This window comes from Branchiostoma floridae, chromosome 5 (genome assembly GCF_000003815.2).
Source record: "Branchiostoma floridae strain S238N-H82 chromosome 5, Bfl_VNyyK, whole genome shotgun sequence".
Lineage (NCBI taxonomy): Eukaryota > Metazoa > Chordata > Leptocardii > Amphioxiformes > Branchiostomatidae > Branchiostoma > Branchiostoma floridae.
Window position 1 is genome coordinate 13054179 of NC_049983.1, and position 14762 is coordinate 13068940.

Genomic DNA, 14762 nt, shown 5'->3' on the forward strand with positions numbered 1-14762 from the left:
TGAATTGAAATATCTACTGACCGATACAACTGACTCTTGATTTCAATAGATACAATGGATTGAATGATAGATTGTCAAGTATCTCATTCTGTTGTGCCTTTTTTTCATTTCTTGAATTGTGGGATTATGTGCAGTTTAATTTATGGTGCTGACATTTTATTTACTAGTAACACGTTTTTCAGAGAATAATGTGCCTGTTGTGTTTGGAAATTTATAACACGGCTGCTTATGTGCGTTGTACTTGGCTACACCAAGCAACAAGCCGATGTATACAAGCACTACTCTATGTATAGTATGTAGTGGCAAAAACGTGGGGAGGTGGGCATAATTTACGTTTCGACAAACACGCGGTAAAGCTCTTATTTTGGCCGTAAATGCAGGAGCTCGGAGGACGCGTCCAGCCATGGACGCCATTAAACACTTGAAACAAGCGATGTTCCGTCGGTCGGGCATCCTAATTTCCAACATGCGTCAATTTTCGGTACAAAAACATGCTTACCTCGAGAGCCAAGACGTACCGCTGGAGCACCGGCCATGTGAGTCTTGCGGATGTTGTGATTTAGATGAACTAGGAAGCAATTTGTCGGGTCAGCGGCCGATTCCACGGGCCGGCGGGGGTGCCGGAGGGACGTCCCCTATGCCCGATGAATATACCAATTTCGGAGGAGCATCCCCTTATAAAGGGAAGGACATCCCCATTTCAAGAGGAGTATCCCCTTGAAAGTCGAGGGGTGTCCCCTCGTCTAGAGGAGTGTGCACATTTGTGGGGGACATCCCCATTCGATTGGTCGGGGTGAAACACGCGGTAAAGCTCTTATTTTGGCCGTAAATGCAGGAGCTCGGAGGACGCGTCCAGCCATGGACGCCATTAAACACTTGAAACAAGCGATGTTCCGTCGGTCGGGCATCCTAATTTCCAACATGCGTCAATTTTCGGTACAAAAACATGCTTACCTCGAGAGCCAAGACGTACCGCTGGAGCACCGGCCATGTGAGTCTTGCGGATGTTGTGATTTAGATGAACTAGGAAGCAATTTGTCGGGTCAGCGGCCGATTCCACGGGCCGGCGGGGGTGCCGGAGGGACGTCCCCTATGCCCGATGAATATACCAATTTCGGAGGAGCATCCCCTTATAAAGGGAAGGACATCCCCATTTCAAGAGGAGTATCCCCTTGAAAGTCGAGGGGTGTCCCCTCGTCTAGAGGAGTGTGCACATTTGTGGGGGACATCCCCATTCGATTGGTCGGGGTGACATTGCGGCCTTCCTATTGGCCAGTTCGTGGTTCATGGTCGTCATCTCCGGGCGGCAGCTGTTCTTCTTCTGCCAGATCAAGTATTCACGCGGGTTGTCTGGGGAAATGGCCAAAAACAACGTCATTTAAATGACACTGTTGCACTTGAAAAGTAAATATGCAGACAAATTTAACGTATGAAGTCAATCTTGGTATCTGTGAAAAAAAAGTTTGGTTCAATTACTTACGACATGTTGAATTTCTAACGTTATAACGTTACAGTCATGTGACTTTCCATGTTTTGTCTTGACACACTGAATATACAGTTTGTTGCTCTTTCAGTAAACACTGTGCATTTCGTCAAATCTAATTATAGGGGCATAGAGTCTGTGCTTTAGGTTAGACACCAGTTCTTTTATCGTATTGTCTGCAAGTCACTTAAAGTTGTTGCTGTCGTTGCCGCTGGTTGAAAAGACAAACAGTCATGTTTACTCTATGTAATTTCTCCGTACGTACGCCACTGATGCGATTGTTGCACACAGAATACGAGCTTGTACTTTTCAAAGGGAGAGCAATTATCTAGACTTTTACAGCAGTGGAGAAAGAGCCTTGGAGAAATAATTGTATCAGACACCCCGTGGTAACGACATGCAGCTCACGTTTCTTCAGGATCTGGTGGTACTCGCTGATCCACTTTTTAACAGGAGAGTGTTTCAGGATTACTTCCAGCGCTTCACTGTGCCCAGAAATCGTCAGGTGTTCCTCACAGCACAGTCCATCGATTTTCCCCATGTCTAAAGCTGAACCAAACGGAAAATAGCATGTGCTACTATAAAGAAATATGCCTATTATTGCGGTTAGAAACAACAGGGATATTGTACGTTTCCCTGGATCAATGGACATCTAGATGCTTGTGATTTATTCGCTAATTAGTTGGTGTTCAAGGGCAACAGTATATCCCTCCATCAATACTTTGTTACCGTAACGTGAGCTGCTTACAATATCTTTAATCTTTCATTAGCATTGATGGAGGGAAATACTGTTGACCTTGAACACGAGCACGAACTAATTAGCGAATAAATCACACGCCTCTAGATGTCCAGTAGAACGTACAATATCCCTGTTAACGTTTTGTTTCTTACCGTATTGTCTACTCCCCACATTCGTCACCAAAACCCACATAAATTGACTAACACAGAAGCGCTATCGGCGACAGTTTTTAATTGTTCCGTCATAGCACTTTCATTCTCGTCGCCCACAACAGACGGTCAAGTGACAAACATTTATAAAATTAATGATATTACCAGTCATCGCACAGATACCCACAGGAAATGTGACATTTAAATGTCGACATTCAAAGACAACAGACGTCAGGGTTCTCCCCAGAAATTTTTAGTATAGTGGAGGGGCTGGCAAAAATAACCCACACCAACGCGTTGCACTTTCATGAAAATGGGTTCATTTTGCAATGACAGAGGGTGTCAAATACTACAAGTATAATATACTGTTGTTATTCCTTTGTTGTGAAGTGGCAAAACTACTATTGTTTTGATCATTGCTCATTCACCAGTTTTTGCAGACAATGCTGACTGGAAAAGTGATGCCACTTGGTACAAAAATCTGTGAATTGTCATTAATCTTAGCAAAACTAACAAAGAAAATAGGGAAGAAACACACTAAATTTGAAAAATAGTATAGTGGAGCTGGCTGAGAGTATCTAGTGGAGGGCCTCCCTTATTCCACTCTCTGGGGAGAACCCTGGACGTATTCTATATTGCAAGTGTAATATCAACGCAAGAAAATAGAACATTTGACCCACCAGACACTCCATTGCTCAGAAGCTCTTCCAACACGATCTCGTTCCCGGTCCTGACGGCGGCCACGAAATATTCCTTTAGTCGGGAATCCTTATCGACTTCTGTATTCTCCATCAGTCAACTTCAGCCTGCCAAAAATCATGGAAATATGACACAACATGTAAACAGTAGATTCCTTTTTTGTGGACTACAGTTGTACTCGCGTGGGACAGTCGTAGTTGAGCCTGGTTTAAAGAAAGGGTGAAAAGACTGAGCGGAGCTCGTTTGTGGTGTGACAAGACTTAAGGCAGGATGGGTGGTATCGTCTGTGTCTCATCCGCCAGGTGACGTCACCTGAACGTGACCTGAAACGTGAACTAGCACAACACGGCAGCTGGAAATACACAGCAAAAAGTTTTCCATCTGTGCTACAGGCAATTATTCTGAATAGCCGTGCGCTTTCCGTCGCATCTCATGGTTACTTTACTTTCCCTTTACTTAACTTCACTTTATTCAGATTTTGTAACAAAACAATACATCTCATGGTTTTTCATGTTTTGTATCGCTATAATCTTTTCATATGGCTAAACAATTTTCAATTGATTTGTACTGTTGTAATTTGTTACCTTGGTCGTCTGACTGCCAAATGATTCGCAGCATAGTAGCTGATATTTCATGTAGATTTACAGTTGCCCCATACATATGTAATACAGTCCTGAAGGAATGGTGTATGGTATCAGGTTTCCATCGGTTTACAGACATAGACTTACCCGGTGATCGTTTTCCACAGCAAACAGCAGCTACGAGACATGAGCTCAGACTGTGTTGCTCTCTTTTCCTTTTCGAAACGATCTAATGGTGAGCTGTGCTTTGCACTAGAACGCCACCGTGTCTCCAAACCACTCTGGTGATTGTCGAAAGCGACAGTTATCCCTCGCTAGAGGTACAAACTGGCAAAGTGTCGTTTCCTGTGCGTAGAAACCATCCAATATAAACCATTTTGTGCGCAGTCTCTGAGAAACAAGTCGGACGACTCAGTGACCCTGCTAATACGTCAGACGACACCTGAGTGTATCATATTTGTGAAAGGCCACACGCCATTTTGTAAGCTATAAGATGGATAAAGTCGAACTTTGTGCTTACCAAAGATGATTGGTAGGAAGCTAAAGAACACTGACGATGCAAAGTGTAACATTTCCTCCGGTCCTCTGTACTTAGCTCGATGCTGGCTAGATTTCCTGTAGTACATGCAGGCTTGCAGTTCTATCAATATCCGCATGATGACATCGCTGTGCTGTAAATGTGACAAACCGTCAGTGGCTGTTGGTGTTCAGAACCTCAATAATACAAAAGGATAAATGCATCAGAACGACTTACTTTCACATAGAAGGTTATACCAGAATCATTCCAACAATATATAAGTAGGTTAGTGTGAGCACAATCATAATGTTATCAAAGATATGGGAAAAGTAACGAAAGACATGTTAAGTGACATCTATCGATACCATGTACTATTAACGCATAGATGCTGATATTCTTTAGCTGCTTGCTGATTAGTCTGTGACTCTGATTAGTCTGTGTAACTCTGCTGTCCAGGGCTGTAACTGGCCCCTCCTTAGGACTATATATTGGACTGCGGCCGGTCGGATGTTGGGCGGGCTACTATAAGCGATGCTTACTCACTTAAACCCCCCACTGTAACAATATCTCGGCAGCAAAACACAATCTTTCAATGCGGTTTGTAATATTACAAGTAACATTAAGGACCTTTCAAACGATTCCAACTTTACGCCGTCGGAAGCCAAGTTAGTTTCAGATTGTGGTGGTCGTGTGGAATTGTTCGTTGTAAGTTGCAAGGCTAGTGAACTTTTGGGATCATCATAGTTTTCTGTGAAAATGATTAAGGGGGGGACATTCCCTTGAGCTCAATAAGTTCCCTGTGGATGAATAAAAATCAATCTCAAATGGCTACGGAATGCGGATTCAGGTGATTAGGATGACAACCATCCCTCTGAAAAATATTGAATATCATGAGTCATACATACAATGTTCATTTGTTAGACTACTTTATCGCTGCATGAGCATATTCTGGGTCTAACGTTAACTCTCTAAGTCTACCATTGAGACATTTAAAATTGCAATTTTTGGAGCACTCTATCTACCTCTTTTCGGATTCACCTCCCCCTACCTTGGATTCTACGAGACCTTTTCCATTGACTTTTGACTATTATGTTCGCATGAGAGTTTTTCCAATACAGTGTGCACTGTACATGCAATGAGATTTCACGATCGACAAGTGTCCCATGGCAAGTTGTAATACCTACTTAGTCCGACTGAGGTCGTGGCTACGAGCGCGCCGATTTACGACTTTTGTCGTAAATGTGCAATATACGACAGCCGCGAGTCGTTTCTTGCATGCGTACTAGTTAAGTGGCTGAAAGCTTGGGCTGCCGATCAACAGTTATTTTGCTCGCCTGAGGAAGGATTTGGACTGGAATTCCCTTCATTAGAAGTCCGCATTGCACTCCGATGATGCTGGAAGAATTGTTTTGGGTCGCCCTCATCCCAGGGAGTACATTGTTGGCGTTTTTCCCGTGTCTGGTGCAGTGAGAGACGCCCCTCGTCGACCGTTCGTATCGAGTGTTCAAGAGGATTTTCAAAAGAGTTGCAAGGGACCGTAAAACTTCTTTATCCTCGTGAATTTGATAGGATTTTCCTGTTCTGCTAGTTTGTTTTGATCATCGATTGTACTTTGAGCGTTCCTAGAGGACGGGAGCACGTGAATAGTACCATTTTCTTAGCTGTGTTGCGGAAAAAACGGACTGCTAAGGTTTGTTTTGAACAACTCCTACTCGCGAGTGACTGACCTCCACAGAAAAGAGGTGACCCCGGAGGCGTCCCGCTTCCCGTCGCTTTTCCCCTCAGATTTTCCGCTCCGTTTGCGACGCAGTTTGTTGTTGTTGTCCTTCGACTTCGATGTAGGGTAATTCCGGCGAGATGAACAGGAACAAACGTCCCGGTTCGGGCGGGCGGGAGAAGCAGAAGGGAGGTAAACACTGGTACCAGCGCGTACGGGACACCCTCGTGTCCAGAACTGAGGACGGTAGCTTCAACTTCACAATAAAGGGAGGGGCCGAGAATGCACTCTTCACCTTCATTGGGGAGGCTAAACACGACAAAATCGTCTACAGGGCGGGAAAGCTCCACTCAGACGACATCATTCTGGAAGTAGATGGGGCAAAAGTGGCCGGGTTCACCCTGAAAGACGTCCAGGAGCTAATCAAGGACAGCAAGGACCCGGTGTCTCTGAAAACTGTCAAACCAGGTGAGCCTGTTGTATTGTACATTAACGTAAGTCCAGCCACAACAAACCCTTCATCGGTCTGTTGGGCACAACACACGGACGTGTCTGCACAGAATAGTATCGGATATGCCTGTTTGGTGGGCTCGCATAGAGCACACACGGCATGTGTGCGAGGTGGTGTCGTTAGCAGGCAAGTGTTATTTGCCTAGGGTGGGAATAGAGAGGGCCACCCGTGCCCACCACCTCTTCACAACCACTCCAATTGTTGGGCCGCTATCTGCACACAGGCATTCCACTCCTGCATACATGGGGCCAGCTTTGGTTTGAACTTGACAGAGATTTCAATAGCTGGTGATTACAGAGTGCTGAAGGTCGCCCACTCAGATTCCTGTCTGCCCAGTAGGGGAGGGAACAGAGCTGAACCCAGCCTGTTCTTATGGTAATACTTGTACAAGAATTTGCTGTGGAAGCCATACAGGGCCTCCGTACACCTTTAAACTGACCCTGCCTGTAGGTTTGGAGGCCAATGTCAGACCCAGTCTTATCACGGGTAGTCTAGCCACATGTTGGAGCATTGCTCTTGGTTGCACTTCAACTTGTAGCACACAGACAGTGCCACAGGTGCCAACGAAAATGACACCGCTGCCAAATAATACAAAATATGATGCTGTAGTAACTCTTCCAGGGCTCATGATAATCCCTACAACTTAACTGGAAAAGGTGGCTGAGATTGCAGAAAATTTTACAAATCAAGTTGCAATTGATTACAAGCTGAAAAGAATACAGACCCGATCTTATTTTGATCACTTATTATAGAAAACTGAATTAAAGTCTTCTGAACCCTGTCTTTAAAACATTGTCTTTAGTTTTTATACAGTCACCACAGTTAAAATTTGGTTGACAGCTTAAAGTATATCCTTCTCAAAGGAAAACTTTGCTACTGTTAGTTTTTTTTTTTTTTTGTATAGGACTTTGGTAAAGAGTGGCGAAATTGGTTAAGATTCCTTGATAAAATGAGCTTCTCCGCAAGTAGCCTCAAGGCATATTGCATGCTTGAAATACTATTCTGTGAAATCATTGTTCTTATTGATAGTGGAAAAGGTGACACATGATTAATCATAGTGCCATTCTCAGGAATAGTGCTGTTTCAATGGTCTGTTATTATTCATTGGGGTTATGGCAGGTTGTTGGGATGTTGCCAACAAACTTTAAAGGTGTACTCATGTAATGGTTCATGTACTGTGTAGGAATGGCCTAGGGTACACGGTACACCATACCAGAACATACACACCCGGGGGGATTTCCCTCTGGCATTTCCAGATGACCAGACTCATTGCTGAGCTCTTACCTTCAGTTGTCCTAGATATCCAGTCATGTAACAGTGGACGGAACAACTGCATGTTGTAGATCTGTTGTATTTGGTTTTGAATGGCAGTTCTTGACTTGTGGTTGGGCTGAAGATGCCTATCTTTCTGGGACAACAAATGGCATAGGTTGAGATTTGGCAGTGTAACTGTAAGACAAGGCAATGGGAACCAGGTGTTCCACTGCATTGTTTTGATTGGCAACCTGATAGGAATCTGGCTTGTGCTATTTCGGTTTCCTCCAACCTGTAAAAGGTTCCATCAGTGATGCCATTATTGGCAAGAATCTGTTCTGTGGGAGGAATTAAGGGATCAATCATTGTTAGTACTGATGCCAGGGTACAGAGTTTTAACTGACAAATTAGACGTTTGGTCGTTAGCTGCTAGTTAGGTCTGTGATTCCCATTGAAATGTTTTCCCAGCATGGTGTGGCTGTGAAATATGCAGCTGAGTCTTAACCTTTCACTTCTCCCACAGCCATGGTTTAGCCGGTGAGTGTGGCGGTGCAGGGAAATATGTCAACATAGAAGAGCACTTGGCAGCACATTTCTGTTATGTCTTCAGAAATATGCACAACATCTACTTGTTGATTGAAATGGCAGGTAAAATTGAAGCCAGCTTTTATGGTTGTCTGCAGCTCTGGTGGGAAGGAATGGGTTTTTAGGGTGATTCATCTTCAGCCTGTCACACATATTCAGTGTCACTGTCAGAGGGGTATTGTCCTGCAGTCAGCCTGGTTACATGGGACCATTGCTGGTGTCAAATGTGGGTCAGTCTGTGTGCACAGTGATTGTCCTGCAATGTTCATGTCAACAGTGTGGTATGTCTCCCATCATGTGGTCACTGGTCAGCCTTACTGTCAAGGTCTATGCCCAACCCTAGATGTAGCTATAGGTCTGTTACAGCAATAGGGAACTTCCAAGGGGAATTCCAAGGGTTACATGTATGTTTGGTCAGTTTTGCTCACATAGCTCAGAGTAGCCAGGTCATGAAAGGAGTCAGGGTCTTAGTTTTTGACCCAGTACAAACTTTGGTTCACAACCTCACACACCACTTAAATGTTTGTCCTTTGTTATAATGTATTGTATCGTGTATACCCGGTATGTGTATTGTGCAGTTCACCTCCCAAAAAAGGACTTGATATTCAACATCTTGTTAATGTCATATTATGATTTATAGGTACATGTACATATATGCATATATCTTTGGCCACGTACTGCAGCTATCTCCAACTCAACATTCATTTCTAGTTGATTCTGGCTGAAAGATGTTTATTAGCATAGGCATTTGTTATTTATTATTTATTATTGGTTAATTCTCAGCGCACTTGCGGCATGATAGATAGCCCAGTCTTGCAAGCCAGATTGTATAAATCAAACCAAGCCTTGATATGACCCAAAAAGTGCTCTTACAGGATTTGGACGTGTAATAGACTCTTAACTACGTTGCAAGTCTGGAATTAGAGGAATTTGTTTCCTAACTGTTGCTGAATCCTGGGGGTTTGGTTGATCAGCGACTGTCAGTGGTGCATTTATACGGAGCCTGGCCTGTTTACTGCCTGAGGTCACATCGTCCCTGTGGTGGAACCCAGCTGTTCTAATTAACACTCACCAAGGTCACTTCCATTGCAGTAAGTCAATCCCACTCAGGTTGTCCCGCCCTAATTAGGGTGTGGATTTGTGTTGCCTAGGCAACAGCTGCAATCCCTGTAAGGCAGTTGTCTAACACTTAGGCGCGATCTACACACAGTTTTTCCCGATATCGGCGAGCCTACTACATCTCGCCGACAGCTTTTTTTCAGCGTCTAGATGCAACTACTATATCGCCATTACTATATCGGGAAAATTTCTCCCGAATGGTCCGGACCATTCGTAAGCCATCTAACGATACCTTACCGATACCTCAGCAGGGGTTCCCGACATGTTCGGCGGGCGTGTAGATGCTCCGCGAATTCGCGAAGCTCATTAGCATATAACTACAGGTTAACGCGGGCTCATTAGCATATAACGCGGGAACAGCGACAGATTAGCGCGGGAGAGCAAGATGGCGGAGGGGAATGCTGGGCGCTCCCGCGGATCCCGTTGCACATGGAACTATGAAGAAACTGCCTTTCTCATAAGCGTATGGTCTGAGGAGGAGATGCTCCGGCAGTTGGAAACTCCTCGGAACAAATTTGCGTACGTAAAGATCGTGGATAGGCTGGCGGAGGAGGGAATCATCCGCACCTTCGACCAGGTGAAGACCAAAATTCGTGACCTGAAGCACGACTTCAAAAAAACGTGGCAACACAACCACAAAAGCGGGAACGGCCGGCTCGACCCTCCCCATTACCAGGCCCTGAAAGAGTTCCTCGGCTGTAGGGAGGCCCTGGAGCCCAGCTCTCTGTTTGAGTCGACCGAAATCACAGGTGAATTTTGAATTTTCGGTGTTACTACGTAATGACAATTGTTTTTGTTGGGGAGGGGGGCACCACTTTTCCTGGAGGGGTGGGTGCCCCACGTGATGTGTATTTGTTAGCTTCATTAACTATATGGAATAGCTGATTCAGAAAAATATTTTAAAAGTCATATGATCACAGACAGGAATATATTCATAACCCAATGCTAAATGCTGCCAATGAGTCTGTGTAAATGTATTTGTCACATTTCCAGATAAATAAAAAATAAATATTAAATAATGTAACGTTAATTACTATTCATGTCTTATTTTTGTCTTATAACAATTGTATAGATGACACACATTTCGAGTGTGTATACCCTAAAATGGAGACATTGGTATTTTTCTGGGGAAACATTGTTACTGTCATTTTTATTATTATCATATTATTGTTGATGTTGTCAAAGAATGCAACCCTAATGCATGATTTTTACATATATTACAAGAGTCACATGAGGATGATGGGAATGGAGACTTGTCACCTGGACCAAGCCAAACAGAATCCCCACAGCCAGATGTATCCTTGAATTCTTCCACAGGTCAGTGTGTGTTCCTTACCTTTTATTATTACTTTACTTTTCCATAAACAAATTGAAGATGTATGCATACAATTTCTATTTATAACCTATCGTAATATATGATACTTTTGATATTCCCAGCTTTAAAAAGTTTTTGCAAATAGATAGTATATAATTCCTCAAAGGCTTAGGGTAACTTAATGTCAATTTATTCATTCAAAAATTGGTCCATGACTATGCTGTTTCTAATCTTAAATTACGCATTGTCTTACTTATCAGGTGTATTATGTCTTGAGGTACGTGCTGCTCATTCTCTGCTTCCCCTTTCCTCTATAGATCTGGACACGTCCACAGTGAATGCTAGCAACGAATCCAGCAACTCCAATCAGCTGGACATGTCGACAACGAATGCTAGCAACGAATCCAGCAACTCCGATCAGCTGGACACGTCCACAACGAGTGCCAGCAGCTCTGGTCAGCTGGACACGTCCACGAGTGCCAGCAGCTCTGGTCAGCTGGACACGTCCACGAGTGCCAGCAGCTCTGGTCAGACAGGTACTGTGCTGATTCCTTAAACTCTGACAGGCACGACTTCTAATGACTTTTGTAGTTTTTTAGTATATCTGAGGCACAGTGTAATACTAGAATATAATACTATTTGCTTGTACAATCTACATATAAATTGTATGCCATACAATATTGATAGAAGACACAATGAGGTGTTATATGTCTACTATGCAGCTACATATGTTCGTTCTCTTATGAATTAATGCCATGGTTTCTTTTTTCATGGAGATATATGTGTATATTTATCTCTACGCCTAGTTGTTCCATAAATTGTGTTGGGGCATGACATACATACAAACTTACAAAGTCATACTATTATCGAGTTGTAGCATCAATATTTCAACATTTTTTTCTCTAAGTGTATGTGTTATATGTTAATATAATGTAGTTTTCTTTGCTTTGTTAACAATTCATAGGTGGAAAGAGGAAAGCACAAGAAGATGGAGACAACAACCCAAAGTCAGCAAGACAAGAGGACAAGAATGGGAAGAAAGGTGATTTTACTATTACATGTATCATTGTTTTCCAAGAGACAGGCTTGTTACAATACTTACGGAGGTATTGTATTACCTACCTTGACCTCCAGTTAATTGGGGGGGGGGGTGTAAAAATGATGATAGAGAGCTGTCCTAGGCTCCTCTCTCACTCCATCTCTCTCCCTCTCTTGCTTGCTTGCTCTCACTTTCATAGCTTCTCAAGCCTCAAGCAGGTTGTTGATGTATGGTGAATCTACTGTAAAGCCTAAGTTTTACCCTTTACCAGTTTTTCCTTATTTGCATTTTCTAAAGGTTTAAGAAAAGTAGGAAAATAAAACCAGACTAGTGGTTGCCTCATGTTTAGAAAATCTTCATCCAAGTAGAATCAGTGTTTATTTGTTTTTACTATGTCTAGGTTTTTCAAAGAAGGAGAGGAAGAGGAAGACCAGGCTGGAGACGTCCTTCTCTGAACTAGAGAAAACAATCCACAACGTGCATAAAGACCAGGACACAAAACTCATGGAGGCAGAAAACAAGAGGGCAGAGGACTGGAAGGCGCATGACCTGAGGGTCATGAAGATGCAGCAAGACCATGAGAAGGAGACCATGAGCAACATGATGGGGCAGTTTGTAGCTATGATGGGCCAGTTCATGACCGCATTTGCACCGGGCCAACAGGGTAACTCTTCAGCTTCAAACCAGAACCCCCCCACTGCTGCCTTCCAGGGTCCCCCTACATCCGACTTTCAGCGCCCCTCTGCTGCTAACTTTCAGCACCCCCAGAGTTCGGCTTCTGGCTTCCAGCGCTCCCATAGTCCTGCCCCAGGTTTTCAGCACCCCCAGAGTTCGGCTTCTGGCTTCCAGCGCCCCCATAGTCCTGCCCCAGGTTTTCAGCACCCCCAGAGTTCGGCTTCTGGCTTCCAGCGCCCCCATAGTCCTGCCCCAGGTTTTCAGCACCCCCAGAGTTCGGCTTCTGGCTTCCAGCGCCCCCATAGTCCTGCCCCAGGTTTTCAGCACCCCCAGAGTTCGGCTTCTGGCTTCCAGCGCCCCCATAGTCCTGCCCCAGGTTTTCAGCACCCCCAGAGTTCGGCTTCTGGCTTCCAGCGCCCCCCCAGTCCTGCCCCAGGTTTTCAGCCCCCCCGCGTTTCTAACTTAGAGCGCACAGCATCTCCCAGTGAGGAGAATGCTTCTGAGTTGATCTACTTTCATCTGTAGATCCTCATATGTTTACCCGAAGGTGTAAACCAGAGTTTTATCTTCTTTGAGTTATTATATTTCAGCCATACCATAGGTATGGTGAAATATATTGTATTCGGAGGGTTTCTTTCTTTCTTTCTTTCTCCTGTCAAATCTTCAAATCGAATCAACTCCGCCATTTTTTAACCGATTGACTTGAAATTTGGCACAAAGGTAGAGTAAGCCAATACCCCCAGGTGTTTTTTTCATTTTTTTCATATCTGCCTTTAAAATGATTTTATTGAGGTTTTTGTCAATTTTTATGTATATTTCGGGCTCCTGTACCCTGGTATTACAGCCGAATGACATGAAATTTGGTACAGAGGTGCCTTGATCATATGCTCACCTAGATTCAATAACAGTTTTGGCATACGGTACAACAAAATGCTTAATTTTGCGATTTTTGGCCATTTTTTTAACCAAAAAGGACATTTTTGGCTCCTGTAGCCTCGTTTTACAACCAAATGATCTGAAATTTGGTATAAAAGTGCCCTTCAATTATGTGCATATAAATTCAATAAAAGTTTTCCCATACGGTACAACAAAATACTTAATTTTGCGATTTTTGGCCATTTTTTGACCAGAAAATGACATTTTTGGCTCCTGTAGCCTCGTTTTACAACCAAATGATCTGAAATTTGGTATAAAAGTGCCCTTCAATTATGTGCACATAAATTCAATAAACGTTTTCCCATACGGTACAACAAAATGCTTAATTTTGCGATTTTATGGCTCCTGTTCCCTCGATTTACAACCTAATGACCCGTAAATTGGTGAAGGGGTGCTCTAGATATCTATTCAAATGACCCATGTATCATTTTTGGCATGGACCACTTTAAAATGATATATTTGGGATTTTTTTGGTCATTTTCCAATGGCCAAAGGGGTCAACGACCTCAAGGCCTATTGTTGCATGAGGGAGATGGCTGAAATATGCTGTATTTGCTCTCAAGCAAATGTCGGCCTTTCTAGTTTGCTTTTTGTTTTTTTTGTCCATGGCAAAGAAACTTAAGAGTAAAGTTTATTTTATGTATTTAGTATATAGTATTCCTCGTTGGGAATTTGTTGCAAGGAACTTTATTCATAGTTAACTTACATGATATATAACACATGTTGCCACCGATCAGAACATGGGCTATGTACTTTGTGCAATGTAATGTCAAAGTCTACTTCTATACATTAAGGCAAAAACATCCCTTTTTATACAAAAATCAAAGTGTATCTTTATAACTCAGGGCGAAGAAAACATTAAGAATACTTTTGTAACTCTAGGTAAAGAAGAGTAAAGTTTATTTTATGTATTTAGTATATAGTATTCCTCGTTGGGAATTTGTTGCAAGGAACTTTATTCATAGTTAACTTACATGATATATAACACATGTTGCCACCGATCAGAACATAGGCTATGTACTTTGTGCAATGTAATGTCAAAGTCTACTTCTATACATTAAGGCAAAAACATCCCTTTTTATACAAAAATCAAAGTGTATCTTTATAACTCAGGGCGAAGAAAACATAGTAAGAATACTTTTGTAACTCTAGGTAAAGAAGAGTAAAGTTTATTTTATGTATTTAGTATATAGTATTCCTCGTTGGGAATTTGTTGCAAGGAACTTTATTCATAGTTAACTTACATGATATATAACACATGTTACCACCGATCAGAACATGGGTTATGTACTTTGTGCAATGTAATGTCAAAGTCTACTTCTATACATTAAGGCAAAAACATCCCTTTTTATACAAAAATCAAAGTGTATCTTTATAACTCAGGGCGAAGAAAACATAGTAAGAATACTTTTGTAACTCAAGGTAAAGAAGAATAAAGTTTTT

General features: G+C 42.8%; 3 protein-coding genes across 5 annotated transcripts in view; 2 read left to right on the forward strand and 1 right to left on the reverse strand.

Moving 5' to 3' along the window:
- Positions 1-1198: 1198 nt before the first annotated feature.
- Positions 1199-3864, reverse strand: LOC118416194. Its single transcript, XM_035821274.1, has 4 exons — positions 3799-3864; positions 3052-3177; positions 1892-2032; positions 1199-1350 (listed from the first exon to the last, which is right to left on the reverse strand). Exons 2-4 carry the CDS (start codon positions 3161-3163, stop codon positions 1199-1201), a joined length of 405 nt encoding a protein of 134 aa, XP_035677167.1. The 5' UTR covers positions 3164-3177; positions 3799-3864.
- Positions 3865-5415: 1551 nt separating this feature from the next.
- LOC118416552 (membrane-associated guanylate kinase, WW and PDZ domain-containing protein 1-like) overlaps positions 5416-14762 on the forward strand; it is a 77715-nt gene continuing 68368 nt past the window's right edge. The window contains exon 1 of one of the 3 annotated variants that reach the window (XM_035821688.1): positions 5416-6353. In XM_035821688.1, the coding sequence (XP_035677581.1) occupies positions 6026-6353 (328 nt within the window). In that variant the 5' untranslated portion in view covers positions 5416-6025. The remainder of the gene's footprint in view (positions 6354-14762) is intronic. The other 2 variants (XM_035821685.1, XM_035821686.1) reach the window with 2 other exon arrangements.
- On the forward strand, positions 9529-12958 carry LOC118416554 (serine/arginine repetitive matrix protein 2-like). Its single transcript, XM_035821692.1, has 5 exons — positions 9529-10103; positions 10579-10671; positions 10987-11205; positions 11634-11711; positions 12109-12958. Exons 1-5 carry the CDS (start codon positions 9740-9742, stop codon positions 12906-12908), a joined length of 1554 nt encoding a protein of 517 aa, XP_035677585.1. The 5' UTR covers positions 9529-9739; the 3' UTR covers positions 12909-12958.

Bases quoted from the DNA above. Each gene is read 5' to 3' on its own strand.
- LOC118416194 (XM_035821274.1), bottom strand. From the start codon at position 3,163: ATGGAGAATACAGAAGTCGATAAGGATTCCCGACTAAAGGAATATTTC. The intron at 2,033-3,051 runs GTGGGTCAAATG...CGTTTGGTTCAG, and splicing joins TCTGAGCAATGGAGTGTCTG to CTTTAGACATGGGGAAAATC. The intron at 1,351-1,891 runs GTGAGCTGCATG...CCATTTCCCCAG, and splicing joins CCACCAGATCCTGAAGAAAC to ACAACCCGCGTGAATACTTG.
- LOC118416554 (XM_035821692.1), top strand. From the start codon at position 9,740: ATGGCGGAGGGGAATGCTGGGCGCTCCCGCGGATCCCGTTGCACATGG. The intron at 11,206-11,633 runs GTACTGTGCTGA...AACAATTCATAG, and splicing joins CAGCAGCTCTGGTCAGACAG to GTGGAAAGAGGAAAGCACAA. The intron at 11,712-12,108 runs GTGATTTTACTA...TACTATGTCTAG, and splicing joins GGACAAGAATGGGAAGAAAG to GTTTTTCAAAGAAGGAGAGG.